The following is a 19,282-nucleotide window of genomic DNA, read 5'->3' as shown; positions in this document are numbered from 1 at the left end:
GAAATCAAGATGATTTTCTAATACATTCATAAACCTAGTAGAATCCATTAGCTTGAAAAGAAATTCAAAAAGATCACACAAACAACAGATTCTTGAGGACTCCAAAAACACAAGTTATACAACTCACTAATAATCATCCAACACTTATGCTTCCTTTTGTGATGCAGCTGCAAGGGCTTCCTTATCAGAAGAAGCTCCTTCCTCCTGATTAAAACAACCAAGTGAAATGTTTGTCACAACAAATGAATAATGGAAGAACTATGGACCACAGAAAGCTAAATCAAATGTTTGAAGAGAAAGGTAATGATGCCTTACTTCATCATTTTTAGCCTTCTCATACTCTGCCTTGAACTCGACAGCTTTATCAATGCAACACTTCTTTTCCTGGTTTGAATCATCATAAGTCATTAGTAAAAAAGTGCAATTAAAATAATTGAATACCAACAACTTATCTCATCAGACATGGATATCCATTTCTCATCACCTTCTTTTGCAACCTAAATTTCATCGTCAAAATGCTCACTACCCAATTTTGTTCTCAGGAGAAACACTAATGAAAACCATGTGTAGCACAAAAGTGAGAAATGAGTACCTCTGTTACACCCTTTGCATCTGTATTTGCTTCCTTATAATATTTCCTAAAGTCATCCCTAAAAAAGTAACAAGGGAAACCTATAAGCACTACCCCTGGGATTAATTAACACAAGGAAAAAGAAACAGTAAACCAAGGGTCATTATATGAACAAAAAGAAGGAAATAGGAGGACGTTTGGGTGCATTAGGATATTTCCCCTTCTCAACTTCTTCGGCTTTTTTGTAACATCATCAATACCGGGTTAGTGACTAAATTGTAAAATTTTAGAATTTGTTGATAAAAGTAGAATAGTTGAATAGTTCAATGATTTATGTGGAGATTTCCTAAAATTTGTTAGTAATTATTAAAGGAATTAAAGGGAAAAATGGTCATTTGGCTTAGAAATGAATAAAATAATGATATATATGGGGATAAGGTTGAGAGATTTCTCCAGAAATCACTTTACTCTTCATTCTTCATCATCTTCTATTCTCCAATGTGCCCAAGCTAGAGAAAAGGTGAGTTTTCTATTTGGTTGATTATTTGTTAATTTTTAGAGTGGGTTTTGATCATTAGATGATACCTAAGCTTAAGGAAAGCTTAAGTTATCTTAAAATCAAAAGATGAAGAAGTTATGAAAGATTAAAGAAAATGGGGTTTTAAGTGAATTCTTGGAAAAAAGTTGATAAGTTGAATTTGAAACTAAATTTGACTTGTCATAGGTATGAATAAGAAATTATAAGTGTTAAATCAAAGTTTGGATAACATGGAAAATTTGGTATAATTCTTAGCCTTAAGAATTTGGATGAAATGTGGAAGATTATAAGGTGTTGGAATGATAGAAATTTGTTAAAATTGTTATAGATGAATTTAGTATCATAATAAGGAATTTATACATGACAAGTTGGGTGAAGTGTTGATGATTTCTGGATGAAATAGTATATTATGGGTAGGTGCATCGATGCACTATGAGTGTGTACCGATGCACTAAGATAATTTTTGAAGGTGCATCGATGCATGGGAATTTCGAAGCTATTTTGTGTACCGATGCACCCATAGTGCATCGATACACCCCTAAAAGAAAAATGGAAATTTTGTTTATTAAATTAGCCTAAGTTATTAATACCAAGTTATACGGTTTATGCTTTTGATAATTGTCTCAGAAATAATGTTTATGTAGGTATTGAGCCTAAACAAATTTCGGAACAATCAAAGAATTAGGATCGAATCAAAGCAAGGCTAAGGTGAGTGAAATTTAATTTGTTCTTATAGAACAAACATTGGCTTGCGATGAGTCAGTGACAAAGTTACTACGGTAAGAAGTAACTTCTAAAATGTTATTTGATTATGATTTGTGCATTAGTACATAGAAATAGGTATATGATATTATATGTGATCATAAGAGCAATAAAAAGAATACATGCACATGTCTATAGAGTAAGTGCATTTCTGCATGTGAGTTATGTGACATATGAATATGCAATACATGATACATGTGATATGATATGAAATATATGGTTACACATACATGTGGTATGTGACAGAAAAGAAAGAACAAGTGATATGAAATGTATAAATGATAATGCCTATGTTATATGATATGAGAGCTAGTGGTATAGTTGACATGCCAGGAGTCGAGGGTTCTATGTGGTTCTTCGGGACATATATGTTTCCTTTGGAACATTTACAGGGTCTTTTGAGACAGATTTGATCCACTGGAATATGTATATGGTTCTTAAGGAGTGGTCATTCGGGACAAATACAATACATAGGTCATTCGGGACAAAATTTCATAGCCCCTAGTGGGACTCCATACAAGCTGTGGTGACAGCATAGTACACAACCTCAATGTACTCGAATACCTTGAGTTCTTAGTAATGTACATGGGCTTACAAAAAGGTATAAAAGTGTTTGCATTATTACATGTTATCATGCTATTATTATTTACATGAAATCATATGTGACATGATTGAATGAGTAGATGATATGTTCATATGGATATGAAAGGCATTATTTTTATTATATGTTTTATATGCCTCACTAAGTCAACGACTTAGCGTGTGATTGTTTCACACGTAGGTTTCGAGAAGATGAAGATTGATAAAAGTTTTGCAAGACAGGTCAGTTTATCCTTTCCAAAGATCAGATCAGAAAAGAAATGTATAATATGTATTTTGTAATAAGGATAATGGTTGGCATGTAAATAAAGATTTTGATATGATATGCTCTAATTGGTTTTGTAAAATAATATGATTGAGTTTTGTAATGTTTTAAACGTGTATATGTAAATGGTAATTTTATACGGATGGAAGTTTAAGTCAGTATTGTTCATACCGTATAGTATTGTTCATAAATATGTATTTTTTCAAATTTGTTATAAAGAGCATAATTCAACAATATATTAGCGTATTTTATTAAAAATAAGTCCAAATCATTTGTATTTTGTTAAGAATTTTGTTTTAAAAGGTCAATGTGACATCTCGAACTCGTATCCGGGTCGGGTACGGGTTGGGGTGTTACATTTTTAGCGTTTGGTTCTGTTGTTGAAGGTTTCTTCCTGTACAACTATCAGAAATATAAGCAAATCAAAACTAAATATGAAACTTCAAAAAAATATCCATCGATGTTAATAAAACCTTTATGCAGGTTTCTTATTGGCTTCAACAGACTTCTCAATAACTTGAGCCTCTAAATTAAGAAAACAAAAGTAAAAACGATAAAGAAAAAATCCCACCATGAAAAACATTGCTTCAGTTATGTGAATGAAACAAATTTGGCAAATTTGGCTATCAAACAAATGGTACTCATCATCTTCAATGGATGCAAACATAGGAGCTTCCTCTTCACCATCTTCCAAAACTCCCAAAACCACTTCTTCCATAGAATTTGACCAAAAAGTTCATACTGGAAAGCATAAAAAAACGCATTATCTTAAGAATTCTTAACCAATTAGCAAATCAAACAATACCAAACAAATAAACAAGTAAAGGTAATAAACTAAACAGATTTAACGGTTAAGACTTAGACCTATTTGGTGGGTAAGGAAATTGATGTAAAGATAAAAAAAATTAATTCCTTTCGATCAAAATAAGAAAGGGGTTGGGGAAAACGATGGAGGAAACAGGAAAAAATAATCTAAGGAAATTTGACAGAAGTTGCTGGGAATTTTGCCGCTGGATCTTTCCATGTTTATAAAACCAACCGGAAATGCAAACCCTAGATTCGACTCTAGTATCATCCCTAGCCCGTTTCTATGCACACACAAATTTCACCAAAATCAGGTTAGTTGATATACTACACAAATGGAATTGACATGGCAGAGAGAGACTGAAATGGAGATTTGAGAAATACCTGGGGGCAAGTAGTGATTTCGGAATTTAAAAAAAGGGCTGAACGGAAGGAGATAAACCTTTTAAAATATGCGGCGTTTTAAAACCCAAACGCCACAAACATACCAAACTATTGTGACGTTTGTAAAAAAAACGCCGCTAAAGTAATACTCTGTTGCAGCTTTTATTGAAAAAGTGCCACTATAGATTAACCCTATTATGGCATTTGTATAAAACGATGCTAAAGTACTACTCTTTTGCGGCGTTTATTGAAAAAATATCATTATAGATTAACCCTATTGCAGAGTTTGTATAAAAACACCGTTAAATTACTACTCTATTACGGTGTTTGTTGAAAAACCACTATAGATGAACCCTATTACGACATTTGTATAAAAATGCCGCTAATGTACTACTCTATTGCGGCTTTGTTGAAAAAATGCCACTATAGATGAACTTTATTGCTGCATTTGTATAAAACACCGCTAAAGTACTACTATGTTGCAGCGTTTGCTGAAAAAAAGCTACTATAGATGAACCTTATTGCGGCATTTTTATACAAACACCGCGAAAGTACTACTCTGTCGCGGCGTTTTGTATAAAAACGCCGCTAAAATTACCATTTTGTGGCGTTTGAAATGTAAACGCAATTATATGTTTAAAGTTAATGGTGTTTACTCTCAAAACGCCGCTAAAAACGTTGTATAACACTTTTGTTGTAGTGGTTGCACACAATTTGGCTATGAATAACTCCATCATGTAGTGTGCTACAGTCTATTAATTAACTCCCACGAGATACTTGCATCCGAAAATAGTAACTTTAAATTCCAAATTTAATAAGATTGTATGTATTGACGACACCAACGTAACATTTCATTAAAAATTCAACCTATCTCCAAGCTTGCTATAAAGAAAACTCAAATTTAAATGTAATTTTGCATATTGTAAGATGTGTATGCATGCATGTATTATCAATGATATAGAAAATGTTATTTAAAATTGTGATAGTAGTTAATTATTTCAGCTAACTTATCTCTTTCTCCCACACGAAAACCATTTATGTTTCCAGAGCATTTATTTTCTCCAGCAATAGCTGTAGTAAGCATAACGCTATCCGTACCATGCAAAAGTAAAATGTTGTACCTACCTTTCGAATGCACTTTTTTCTTGGCATAATACCAAAGTAAATCCCTTTCGAATGCACTTTTTTCTTGGCATAATACCAAAGTAAATCCCCAATGTTTATTAAAATAGTCATTTTGATCTTTATTTTTCTTTTGAAATATTTTGATCCCTAACATTTTATTTTACGGTAAAAAGACTCGTAACATTTGACCAAATAGTCATTTTGTTTTTATTTTTGAAACATTTTGACCATCACCGTTTTATTTTACGGTAAAAATACATCTATTTTGTAATATTAACCATTTGTTAACTAACGATTTTCATCCACATAGGGATTTTTTTGCCTTAAAATAAAATGTTTGGGGACAAAATACTAAAAAAATAAGAACCAAAGTGACTATTTAATTAACCATTAGGAATATTTTTAACATTATACCAGATTTTTATCAATTAACCATTGGTATAATATGACCAAAGACTAAATATTATAGACTAAAATAAATTAAACTTAAAAAATATTTTTATAACATATCATTACATTATCTAAATTCGGATTATTTGATCTCTACACTAAACATAACATGTAATTATTTCATCAATTCTACTTTGCATTATTGAAGTAACGCAATTATAACATGTCACATTTTTTTCACGAAAAATAAATAATCATCAAGATACCAAGTTTTGAAATTGGAAAGATAGGGGAAAACAAATAATTTTCTTACATACCAGTTTGAAACATGAACGGATTAAAAATTGTAATGCTAAGCAGAGAATGCAATATTTTATATTATATGATGAAGTTTTAAAATTTTAAGAGATAACGAATTTATAAATTCTAAGAAAGGAAATATATAAAATACATGATAATTTGAAAATAAAGAAGGATTGCCTTTGATCATCCCGATCTTAGGAATAATCAAAGTGTTGTTATGTTGACTAGTAACTCAAGTGTTGGTGTTGGTGTCCAAAGCCAAGAGGGTGGTGAGATTCATGGGAGTCATGTAATCGGTGGAACCACGCAAGATCATGTCGACGATAATTCCATTAGCTCTTTCCGATGGATGGAATGGATCCCAAAACACATACTCGTCTCGGTTCGGACATAAATTTGATAATATAGTACATAACCCTAAACCATTATAAGGTCCTTGTCCACAACACGCTATCTTTGATGTTGTAAACCCTACAAACAAAATATATGTTACGTTTAATCATATATATAATGATGGTACGTGGTGGTAGGTTGCCATAAATTAAAATTGGGTAAAATATTTAATGAAGTCAACAAAAAGTCACACTTCCTTTTATTATTCATCTTCCCATTTTATCAATTCTACCCAATCTCTTATCCAATCATTTATTACTCTTAAATATCTGTGTCCCTTTTCCGTGTAAATCTATTTTTTTAATAAAAATAATAATTTACAGTAGAAATTTTGTTCCAATTTAGTGGGTAAAAAAGTTACTATTTTAATATATAAAATAAATTATTTATATTGAATCATGGATTAGTGTACTAACCATAGGATCCAGGGTTGCTAATGAAATCATTGGTTTGTTGCTGAGTATTAGCAGCAATGAAGATATTTGCACCATAGTCGCTGTTGAGTCCATTTATCATCTCCACCAGTTGTGGGTTAAACAAGGAAGCCGCTTGCTGCAGCTCCGCGGCGCATTGACCATTCGGGCTCCTCATTGCCAACTCCGCCGGTACACACCCCAATGGTCCGGTCCCGGTTACTAGAACCCTTTGAGCTCCTAGATCATGTAGTCTCTGCATTTGCAATCTAATTTTAACTACTCTTTCTAACTTAACCATTAATTTAGATCGAATATTGTAGATACCTATTATAGGAATGATTCTTCTAGTTCAATTTGTTTTATTCACATCGTCGGGCATCGTCAGGATTCAACCCTTGATCTTATTTAAAAAATATAATATCTCATCTTATTAAAACAACTTATTATTGTTGGTTAAATTGACATCTATTTTAACGTTGACATGAACCAAAACAAGACTGATCAAATATTGTAAAAACTAGATCAAATGACTTTGAATTTCCTATTTTAACTGTCTATTATCGTCCCAAAAAAGAAACCTAAAACAAAGGGAAAGAAATTTACCATAAGAATTTTTCTGTACTCGGAGATGAGATATCTAACGTAATCCGGTAGAAGGAATTGGCGGGATCTTGCAGAAAAGGGAACCAAGAAATAGTTGTTGACGAAATCATTACCGCCGACAGTGATGAGAACAAGAGCATCTCTTACAATCTGTTGTGCCTCGTCGTTTCCGACAAGGTCAGCCAACCGTCTCTGGTATTGTTCGAAGTATTGTAATTGCCGGAACATTCTTATAATGTTTATCTGTGCCAATGTATCATTTCAAAAAAAGTAGGCTAAATGGGGGTCCAACAGTGTCACATTACCATGGAAACTATGAACAAACATTAAGGGAAGTTTCACTTCAAATTTTGAACTCGGATTTTATGTAACCAAAAAGTTTGAGGTTGAAGTAACTGTGGACGTGTACATTTTTAACCACTAACGAAGATCACAAACATATACTATTTTATGATCAACCCGTACTAATAAAAAAAATTCAGGGTTTCGGAATTCAGCCTGAAATTCAGAGGACTTACAAATTGAATGCCGGTGTCATTGAGGATTCCAATACCAGCTGAAGCAAAGTTGGCACCGACAAGCAGCTTTTCTCCGGTGAGTTCAGGACTCAAGTATGGCAATGTTGGCTCCGAACCAAGTGCATCACCTAAGATATACACTTTGTCAATTCAATTAGCAGCGGAGATTACGTGTCAAACTATATTGAAGTTAATACTTGGAGCATTAACGCAAAATACTAGAAACAAATTAAAAATGGAAAAGGACTAAAGAAAGAAAGAGCAACTGATGAAGTCAGGGATGTTTTTGCCGTTGGAGAAGCGGCCGGTGGGACGACGGCTAGGAGTGTCAATGCCGTAGGGAGGCGAATCAGCTCGAGCAGTGGTTGCTAAGTAATTGTTGTTGCCATTATCAACCAGTGAATCGCCAAATACGAAAAAGGCCCTGGGGGCAGCTTCAACTTGAATCGTGGTTGAAGTTAACATCAAAAGGCCTAAAGCCATCAATGAAACCAGAACCACTGAGTTCACCATGGAAGTTGAAGGAGATTTAAAGCTCTATAAGTTGCTTCTTCTTTTTTTGAAACTCTGGTTTGGAATGTAAATCAAAGACTATGCACACCTTATATATAGGCAGATATTTCTTTTTTAATAGTTCAGAGTATTTATAATGTGATATTTGTTTATAATTTTTCTTAATCAGTGACGGATTCGTAAAGACAACTACTTAAATCTGAAACCTTTTACCAAATTGGATTCATGAAGGTGAAACTTCTTGTCAAAGGAGAAAAAAATTGCTAATGAATAAAAAAACATTACAAATAATTATATCTGACTATCAAATTAACTTATTGTCGTTTTTAAAAAATAGTTATACGAAATAATTAAATAAATTTATTCATTAAAATCAAAATTATTTAGGAAAGGACAAAAAATGTATTAATATACTTTTATTAGAAAAATCAATATTCATTCTTTTTCATAATTCGTAAACTGGGTTAAAAGGAATAAACTTTATATAAGGATGTTAATGGAGTGGAAGTGTATAGAAAACGTCTTGCTTACCACTGCGCCACCTCATATAATTCTTTATTGGTAGAATAATTTTTTCTCTTAAATTGATAAGTTTAATCATTTTAGTCCTTATATTTTTATTATATTTTTTTCGATTTTTTATTAATTTAATCAAAATTCATGTTTAAAACTCATGAGAAATTTTATTCATCTTATTTAATTGGATATATGGTAGGATAAAAAAATAGTACACAAAAAGAATCGATTGTCGAGTCGTATGAGGTAAGAAATTCTCAAGTACAATTTTAAGGAAAAGAATTGACCTGTTTATTTCAAATAAGGAAAATATGTCATTCAACAGGGGATTCAGAAATAGTGGATGCTTGGTTCAATTAAGCTGCTGAGTATTGAAAACATGTTACAGCGCTTACTCCTGGTAATTATATTGAAGCGAAGAATTGGTTAAAGATCACGAGACGTTTTAAATATAAACAAATAAAATTTTCAATTGATCCATATATGACAAAATAACAATAACTTTATCAAGTTGATATTAACTATTTTTTCTTTTTTAATATTATTTTGGGTGATGTGATAAATGTTATGTCATCACTTTATTGACATAATATGAGATATGTTAACACTTAAACACATATAAAAATGTCACGTTAGCAACATGTGTTGATCGTTAGTCAATTAATGATCTCCATCCTATAAAGATTTTTTATCAAAAGATATTACATTAGAGGTTAAAATGTTCTAAAAAAGTCAAAATTGATATTTGATCAAATATTTATGACTAATTATATATATATATTAAACATTTAAAAAAGTATATTGTAACCAATGAAATGAAATGTGGTTCACAAATATAAGATGGACAGAGAGGAGCGATCGTCCTCTGAAAATTTTAATTTCTCATATATTTTATTATTTTTTAACTTTTTTATTTTTCCTTTAAAATTTTATGAATTTATCTTTTTCTTAAAATATTATAAATTCGTCTCCCTTAATATAAATATTGTGTTTATCCCCGATCACAACTCTACTCTTCTATAAATAAATATCTGAATATTATTTGCTTACAATGTTAAAAATAAGCATAAGACAGTGTAGATTTAGTAAAGATGTTAAAAATCATTAAAGAATGTGCTAAATTTAAAAAAGTATATATATGATAGACATAGTAAATATGAAAAAAGATTTGAAGAAAAATGTTTGACTCATTTAAAATGAGTCCGTTTTTAAGTTTATACCAAGTCATTTTCTTTATATATATAAATAAAATGTGATGTGCCTCATATTAAAATTAAATAAATTAATTTTTTATTTATTATTTTTAATGCATTTATTGTTTTAGTTTAAGCAACAATATTTGATCTATTATCAACTATTTCAGATTGAATTTTATAGAAGCCTTTTATAGAGGCGGTCTTCTTAACTTAGTTTACTCTATTCACAAATATTAAGATTCGAATTTCTAACATTTGCTTAAAAAATTAATACCTCATCCCATAAGACCAATTTATTATTACTTTAATAAATTTATTTTTATTTTTCGTGAATGCTAGAAATTGTGACAAAACACAATTTGAGTAGAAAATAATATTTTATATAGAAATATATATTTTAAAAATGGATATTAAGAAGAAGCTATAGTATAATGGATAGTTTTAGAGTGGGTTTTCTTGAAATGTGAATGTGATGAGGTGACTTGATAGTTCACAACAAAGATATTAATGACTCATTAATCTATTACTAACAAATAAAACATAATAAAATGTAAGAAATAAATAATTTCTTTCACCTAAATTAACGGCAACTATTATTACTGTCAACCTGCTTGTCGGGCTCTTAAATTCCTATGAATTGGGAATCTTGTCCATACAATTCATTCTTCCCCCTCCAATTATCTCTACTCTTCAACTCAACTATTATGAATCGTTTTTAGTGTGAATCGTTTATAATTTAGTAATAATCTATAATATAAATATTAATAAAACATTGACTCTTATAAAATAAATGAATAAATCAAAGTTGTGACTGAATATATATTAAGAGTTAATTCGCTCTAACTCAATTAAGAAAGGCCTAAAAATATTTATATATTCAGTCATAACTATGGATGGGACAATTAAATGTTGCGACTTGTTTGTCTTTGGCTGCCAAGTTTGAGGGAACACAACTGCACTTCTTCACATTCAAGTAGGTGTTAATTAATTTTGTTGAGCAGCTCGTGTGTAGTTTAAGTATAATTAGATCAGATCAATATTTGATATGAACTCAAATTTAATTCAATATCTTCATGAGTTGAGTTACGTAAAATTCAATTTAATTCGATAAACTTACAAGTAACTCGTTAATTTTTTAGGATGTTAATTACCTTAATTTTTAAATTTATTATGTGTTGTTAAACTTTATTTTTTCAATAATGGCTATAATATGTTAGTTTGGAGTATTTATAAATTATTACTATAGAATTTAGACTTGAAAATTGTTTCACACACTATTTTGATTTTTTTTAATTATTTATGTTTATGTTAAGTTCTATATAGTAGTACTAAATTTTAGACGAACTTAATGAGCAGAATATTAGTAGATTAAAATTTTATCAAGCTTATCAAGTACTAAATCGAATCGAATACAAATAAAGTAAGAACCAAACAGTTTTCAAGTCGAATAAAGTCGAACAAAATACTATTCTACTCATGACCAAATCACTTGATAAACACTCCTACCTCTGAGTATGCGTCTAATGTCATCAAATTCTTTTTCATATTGTTCAAAAAAGGATTCCTTTTGCTTCTGTCCATTCCTATTATAAAAAAAAGTAATCATAAAATCAAAAGAAAATAAATTTTTAAATTCTAATTTGACAAAATTTTCTGCAATGATATACACATCAACCATTGTAATTGTATGTTACATAAAATACAAATTAAACAAAAAAATAAAGCTATTAGCCAATGTTATCTAGATTCTTCGTTTCCCTTGGAGCATTCATGTGCTCCATACATATTCCAACGTGATCATCTTCATTTTCTGCATCCAACGCCCATCTCCGACGAGTCTGATAATATATCAGATAATTAACAAGAGCATTTTGAAGCCTTGTATCAACACATGAAACATTCAGTCCTTGAGGGTGTGGTGTCCCAGTGTTCAAGACCTTTCAAGAATGACCGGATTGCAAGATGCTCCGATGCATATGCCATGAAAGATGCCAAAATAAGCCCTCCAACCACCATTAGACCCAATCTGGTGTGAAAATGGCATGGAAAATGAAAATTAGAGTAATTCAAAAATGCTCGATCTCCTTCAGAGGGATATTAGGATCAAAAACATGTGCATTTGGAAAATCAGGGTAATAAGAATTCAGAAACCCTTGATCTCCTCCAGTATAAGAAGGCAAAGTTTTAACTATGGCTATCATGTCATTGAAAACAGCTTCAGAAGGTTCCGCTACCATGACTCCTGAATTCAGCCTCTCAGAATGCTTCAAACTGGCACAGAATTTCTCACATTTAAACAGATCTTCAATGCTTTTGACTACTATAGTATCCGCATCAAGATATACAACTACACAAGCAAATTCCAAGTGTGAAACAATGCAATCAGCCAGAAGAAGCATTGCAATAGAATGGATAATTGACTAAAAAACTAGATAATTAGCTAGTGGTGTAACCAAACTAAAGTAAATAATATTCAAAAATCTTGGTTCTAATCAGACAATAATGCAAGGATAATCTTCTCATGGAAGTTATATAAAACATATTTTCAAGTTCTAGATTGCCGGTTACCAGAAATGCACTTGAAAAATAGACAAATTTTATGGTAACCGGCAATTGAAGGGGGGCTTTCCGATTGTCGTCTCTCGTGTCTATTTTCCAGGTGCATTTCTCCCCTTCTTTCAGCCGGTCCTTCTAATGTTTGATCTTGATTATTGGTTGGCAATCTATATAATTTGTTCGCAATGGCGACCGCTATTGCGGAAGACGGCTATCGGATATAGCAAAATCGTAACTGATAATTTGAGAAAATAAAAATAAAGATAAAATAGACACAAAATTTACGTGGAAAACCCCTAAATAATATAGGGTAAAAACCACGGGTAACGGTAAAAGAATTTCACTATGAGAAAATAGGAATTACAACTTCTCTCGATCTACCAAGGAGAAAACAATGATAATTCTCTCGTGATAAAAAAGGAGAAAACAACTCTCAAGAAACTCTCTAAATTCTCTAGTATTGGGAGAAAGCTAGAATGATTTGGGATGGTTTTGAAGCTAAATGAGCTAGGGTATTTATAGTTGAAGCTTAAGGACTAATCTTGTAAATACCCTAAAGTACAATGACTAAATTGCAATTATACCATAAATTTTTTTTCAACAAAATCAAACCAACTTTTTGACAATTTCCAAAAGGTGGAATTTTTTTCAACTTTTCGATGCATCCACCAAAAGCAACTTTGAATTTCAACAATCTCTCACTTGAAGATTAGATTAGAACAATCATATCTTCACACCATTCTTTCTAACTTGTACCATCATGTTGCTTACGTTTCTGACAGGCCACAAGAGGATCGACACCAAGTAAATTTATCGGTATTGATCGCCTTCGTCATGAAATCTGCTATGTTGTCTTTGGTATGGATTTTCTGCATATCTACCGTCCCTTCTTCCACCTTTTCACGAATGAAATGGTATTGAACTCGTATGTGCTTTGACTTTGAATGAAATGTTGGATTCCTTGCTAAATGCAAGGCGCTTTGACTATCATAAAACAGAGAGACATACTCTTAATTGTTCCCAAGCTCCTCCAATAGCATCTTCAACCAAATTGTTTCTTTACTGACTTGTGTAGGTGCTACATATTCTGTTTCTGTTGTGGACGTAGCCACAACTGACTGCAATTTTGAAACCCAGCTTACAGCTCCACCAGCAACTTTGAACATATATCCTGTAGTAGATTTGCTTTTATCCAAATCCCTTGCATAGTCAGAATCTACATACCCATAGATTAGTAAGTTTGATCCTCCGTAACATTTGAGGTCCCGTTGATGTATCTCAGGATCCTCTTTATTGTATTCCAATGCTCTTTGCCTGGATTCGCATGTACCGACTAACCACTCCCACTGCTTGTGCAATGTCTGGTCTTGTGCATATCATAGCGAACATTAAACTTCCCACTGCTGATGCATACGGTACTCGAGACATCTCCATCCTCTCTTGTTCACTGTTAGGACTCATACTGAAGAATAATTTGAAGTTATTAGGAAGAGAGGTAGAAATTGACATACAATCTTGCATGCTGAATCGTGACAATATCTTCTTCAAGTAATTCTTTTGTGAAAGCCAAATCTTCCTATTACTTCTGTCTCGGTGAATTTGCATCCCTAGAATCTTGTTTGTTGATCCTAAGTCCTTCATTTCAAATTCCCTAGACAGTTGTGCATTCAATTCTTCAATATGATCTTTGTTGGGTCCTGCAACCAACATGTCATCCACATACAACAGCAATATAATAAAATCGTTATCACCAGATCTCTTAAAATAAGCACAAGGGTCTGCATTACGTTTGTTGTATCCAAGGCACATAATGAAGGAATCAAATCTCTTATACCAACACCTCATCGCATGCTTTAGACCGTACAGAGATTTGTTCAACCTGCAAACCAAGTTCTTCTTTTCATCTTCTTCAAAACCTTCAGGCTGGAGCATGTAATCTTTTCTTCAAGATTTCCATGAAGAAAAGTTGTTTTAACATCTAGCTACTCTAGATGTAAGTTCAATGTAGCACACATTGCCAAAACTACTCGAACTGTTGTTAGTTGAACCACATGAGAAAAGATTTCATTTAAATAAATACCTTCTTTTTGAGCATATCCTTTGACCACCAGTCTTGCACGATACCTCCCCACTTGATCGTCACCATTTCGCTTGATTTTGAAGACCTATTTGTTACAAATTGGCTTCATTCCTTACGGTAGTGGCACAAGGTCTCATGTATTATTTTTATGAAGGTTTTCAATTTCTTCTTGCATCGATCATCCATAGTGAAGCATCTGAGTTGTTTATTGCCTCCTGGTATGTTGATGGCTCACCGCCCTCTGTTAAAAGGTAGCATGCAATATTACATTCTATAACATAATCTGAGTGCCAATTGGGACGTCTTCTCACATGATCTGATTGACGAGTTGTTGGAGCTTCAGAACTCTCTGGTTCTTGTTCATCATATGCTGGTCTGCTTCAGAAGAATCTCCTTGTTCAACCTCCTTTTCCACATTTATCTATATAATCTCTGACTTTTCAGTGCTATCATCGTCTTTTTTTCTTTGTAGTTTATCTTATATAAAGATAACATCCCTGCTGATGATCACTTTGCGGACAGTGGGATCCCAAGAGCGATACCCCTTTACACCATCAACATACCCCAAGAATTTGCATTTCCTGGATTTAGGATCCAGCTTTGAAATTTCTTGGGAGTTGTACATCACGTACACAATACTTCCAAATACATGGAGGTTTGAATAATTAGCTGGTTTACCAGTCCACATCTCCATTGGTGTCTTCAGCTCTATTGCAGTTGATGGAGCTCGATTCACCAAATAACAGGCGGCATTGACTGCTTCTGCTCAGAATGATTTTTCTAGGCCTGCATCCTTCAACATTGCTCTTGTTCTTTCTATCAAGGTTCTGTTCATCCGCTCTACCACTCCATTTTGTTGAGGAGTGTTCGCCACTGTGAACTGTCTTTTGATGCATTCTTTCCTACAAAAATCATCAAATTCTTCATTTGTGTATTCTTCTCCATTATCTGTTCTGAAACACTTGATCTTATTTCCAGAATTAAGTTCCACCATCGCTTTGAAGTTTTTGAAAGTTGAAAACACGTCTGACTTCTTCTTAATAGGGTACACCCAACATCTTCAGGAATAGTCATAAATAAATGAGACAAAATATTTTGTTCCGCCTAGGGATGTAATTGGTGCTTGCCATACGCCAGAGTGAACCAATTCTAGAACACTTTTGCCTCTAGAATTTGATGTGTTGAATTTCAACCGGTGCTGCTTACTTGTTATGCAATGCTCACACAAAGTAAGTGATACATTTGTTAAGCCTAGAAGTAGCTTTTGCTCCACAAAGACTTACATTCCTTGTTCTGATATGTGTCCAAGTTTGTGATGCCATAGCATTGCAGAATCTGAATAACATGAGGCAACAGAGGCTTCTGCATCTAGCAAAGTCTCTCCCTTCAGCATGTACAAGTTTGCTGCTATCTTTTTGCCTTTCATCACCACAAGCGCTCCATGGAACACCTTCATGATTCTTTTCTGTGTTTCAATCTTGCTTGCATTATTATCCAACAATCCGTAGGATAATAAATTTTTCTTCAGGCCTTTCACGTACCGCATATCTCGAACAACTTTAATTATTCCATCATACATCTTCAATTTGATGGTTCCCACGCCAACGATCTCTAAGGCATGATCATTGCAACTATACACAGATCCTCCTGAGACAAGTTCATACTGATGGAATCATTCTCTTCATGAGGTCATGTGATATGTTGCTCCCGAATTAATGAGCCATATATCTGTAAATCTTTTTCTACCTTCCACTGTGGTTGACGCTTCACAGCATAGAGCATCTCCATCATCTGAAGTGTTTGCGGTATTGCATTGTGGATTGGAGTTTTTACTTAGACTCCAACAATCATTCTTCAAGTGACCCTTCTTTCCACAGTTGTAGCACTTTAAATTCTTCTTGCTTCTCGACTTTGATCTACCATGTTTGTGACTGTTGTTTTGGCCACATTTTGTTGATCTCCCTCTCATCGTTGACAACGCTTATGCTTGTTGCAGATTTACTTGTCTGTCCTACTTGTTCTTTCGCCAATTTTCTTCTTGTAGAACAGCACTGCAACGTCATCGAAGACTAGACTGATGACATTATTGTTTGTCAAGTTGATGATGAGTTGATCATACGAATCTGGTAGACTTTGAAGTAGAAGTTCATCACGTTTTTGTTCTCCTATTGTACATTTTAGGGATGTAAGCTGAGAAAATAAAGTGTTCAGAGTGTTTAAGTGCTCCGTCACTGAAGTAGATTCTGGCATCCGGAGAGTGTACAATTTCCTCTTAAGGAAAATTTTATTATGCAACGATATGGCCTCGTACAATTTGGTGAGATGATCTCATATCTCCTTAGTTGTCTTCTTCTCCTTGATACTTGACAATACTTTATCTGATAATGCTAGATGAAAGTTTGTCATAACATTCCCGTCCATTTCGGTCCATTTGTTGTCATCTGTGAAATCTACCGGTCTTTCACTGATAGTTGCTAGACAACCGTCTTTCCTTAGGATGACCTTCATCTTCAATTTCCACAATGAGAAATTTCTCCTATTGAATTTTTCAATATCAAATTTCATTGCCATAGCTTCTATTACGGTTAGTTCCCACTATTTCACTGTCGTGAATAATTCTCTGGAACCTTCAAAGAATGGGTAATACCTTCTTACTTTCTTATGTTTGAGGATCCATCTTTTGGTGGCAACCACAAAGACAATAAGTAGATTTTACACACTTTAATCTGGCTCTGATGCCAATTATTGCGGAAGACGACTATCGGATAGAGCAAAATCGCAACAGATAATTTGAGAAAATAAAAATCAAGATAAAAGAGACACAAAATTTACGTGGAAAACCCCTAAATAATATAGGGTAAAAATCACAGGCAACGGTAGAAGAATTTCACTATGAGAAAATAGGAATTACAACTTCTCTCGATCTACCAAGGAGAAAACAATGATAATTCTCTCTTGATAAAAAAGTAGAAAAACAACTCTCAAGAAACTCTCTAGTATTGGGAGAAAGCTAGAATGATTTGGGATGGTTTTGAAGCTAAATAAGCTAGGGTATTTATAGTTGAAGCTTAAGGACTAATCTTATAAATACTCTAAAGTACAATGACTAAATTACAATTATACCATAAAAAAATTTTCAACAAAATCAAACCAACTTTTTGACAATTTCTAAAAGGTGGAATTTTTTTTCAACTTTTCGGTGCATCCATCGAAAGCAACTTTGAATTTCAACAACCGCTACGACGGAAGCTGAAGGGATGACGTCAGAGCTACAAAGCGAAGAGTTGCCATTTACCATGTTGCTGGTGTTATCTTCTGTTGCAAGATAGCTTCGGAATTGGTTTAAGGGAATTTTCCGGTTTTGGGTCAGCAAGGGAGTACAATCAAGGGAAGGCTCCATTTTGAGAATTCCTTGGGGTCGGCCAGAAGGACGGTGGATTTGAAGGGCGACAGGTTTAGCGGCATCGTTGTTAGTTGCGGTGCTGTCAGCATCCAAGTCCAAAAATTTCCTGAAGAAGACTTTAACTTGTCCAATGAGAGCATCTCTAACCCAGGTCGCCGTGTAAATCTCGACAAAAACAACAGAGTCGTTGGAGTTGAGAAAGTCATCATCGACTTGGAACTCGAGTGTATAATTCCAGGTGGATTCGTCCCGCCAGTCTGGTCTACATCGGTGGAGAACAGAGTTTTAAATAGCGTTCGCGGTCACGTTTTCGGTCGCATCACGTTTATCACATTTACGAATATAACAGATATCATTGCGGTTATTGCGGGTTTCGTTGTCGTGAATTTTTTTAAATGTTGCACAATTTACCCTAAAATGACTAAATTAAATATAATTAAAATAAAATTATAAAATTTAAATTGCATAAATTTATATTACTGAAATTAATACTAAATTAAATAAAAATTAAAGTTTACATTTTAAACTAGGGATTAAATTATAAATTCTAAAAGTGGGAGTGATCTCAAATTAATATATCCTTTAAAATTATGTTTTAAAAATTATTAAAAAAAAGAAATAAATCACCCCTCCCCCTTCCCCGACATTTCTGCCTCTCATTCTCTAACCTTTATGGTTCTAGTCTTCTGTCTTCCCCTTCCTCTTCCCCTTTCTCCTTCCCCCATCATTGTCTGAAACAAAAAAAAACTGCGCCACCAATGTTTGTGCAAGTAATGTTGGTTTTTTTTTATTTTGGAATCACAGTTGAATAACGATTATTGCGTCCCGTTATCGACGCAATCATCCATTTCCCGTTAAATTGCGGGCGCAATCGATCGAGATTGGTTTGAATCCGTGACCCACCGCAAAAACCATGAAAATCGATTTCGGACGGTGGCGCGAACGCAATATCACGGCCGCTATCATGTTTTAGAAACGCTATTTGATACCCTGGTGGAGAGCTTCCGGTCTTGTTGGACCCAAGCAATGGCGTAGGTCTTCATGTGTTTGGAGACATGGGGATGGTAGTGAACGGAAATAAGGTTGATCTCTAAAGTCTTGGAAGGTGGAGGAGCCATCTTCGGTAGTGGGTTAGGCGGAAAAACCTCTAACACGTCGTGAGTAAACCGACGACAATCAAAGAAAGATAGATGTTATTTCAGGAATGAACTATGTCTCTAAGATGATGGGGAGAAATAAATATGGAGGCGAAATGATATCGAAAATTACTTAATTTGGCATTGCTTTTACACCATCATATTTTTAGCACCTAGTTCGTTAATAATCATCTAAATTCTCACAATTCC

General features: G+C 33.4%; 2 protein-coding genes and 1 long non-coding RNA gene across 3 annotated transcripts; all 3 read right to left on the bottom strand.

Moving 5' to 3' along the window:
* Positions 1–646: 646 nt before the first annotated feature.
* On the bottom strand, positions 647–3,271 carry LOC120162682. The gene is made up of 3 exons (XR_005519571.1): positions 3,210–3,271; positions 3,094–3,130; positions 647–808 (listed from the first exon to the last, which is right to left on the bottom strand). It is a non-coding gene; the product is annotated as an uncharacterized LOC120162682 (long non-coding RNA).
* A 2,680-nt stretch (positions 3,272–5,951) lies between these two features.
* Positions 5,952–8,220, bottom strand: LOC120162671 (GDSL esterase/lipase At5g33370-like). The gene is made up of 5 exons (XM_039172777.1): positions 7,939–8,220; positions 7,673–7,800; positions 7,155–7,397; positions 6,552–6,804; positions 5,952–6,213 (listed from the first exon to the last, which is right to left on the bottom strand). Exons 1-5 carry the CDS (start codon positions 8,183–8,185, stop codon positions 5,975–5,977), a joined length of 1,110 nt encoding a protein of 369 aa, XP_039028708.1. The 5' UTR covers positions 8,186–8,220; the 3' UTR covers positions 5,952–5,974.
* Positions 8,221–17,678: 9,458 nt separating this feature from the next.
* LOC120162714 lies at positions 17,679–19,054 on the bottom strand. Its single transcript, XM_039172811.1, has 3 exons — positions 18,926–19,054; positions 18,605–18,667; positions 17,679–18,101 (listed from the first exon to the last, which is right to left on the bottom strand). The coding sequence occupies exons 1-3, from the start codon at positions 19,052–19,054 to the stop codon at positions 17,679–17,681; spliced, it is 615 nt and encodes a 204-aa protein (XP_039028742.1).
* Positions 19,055–19,282: the final 228 nt, after the last annotated feature.

The sequence above is a fragment of the Hibiscus syriacus genome, unplaced genomic scaffold (genome assembly GCF_006381635.1).
Source record: "Hibiscus syriacus cultivar Baekdansim isolate YM2019G1 unplaced genomic scaffold, ASM638163v2 tig00111403_pilon, whole genome shotgun sequence".
Taxonomy (NCBI): domain Eukaryota; kingdom Viridiplantae; phylum Streptophyta; class Magnoliopsida; order Malvales; family Malvaceae; genus Hibiscus; species Hibiscus syriacus.
This window is presented reverse-complemented; position numbering and strand designations above follow the sequence as displayed.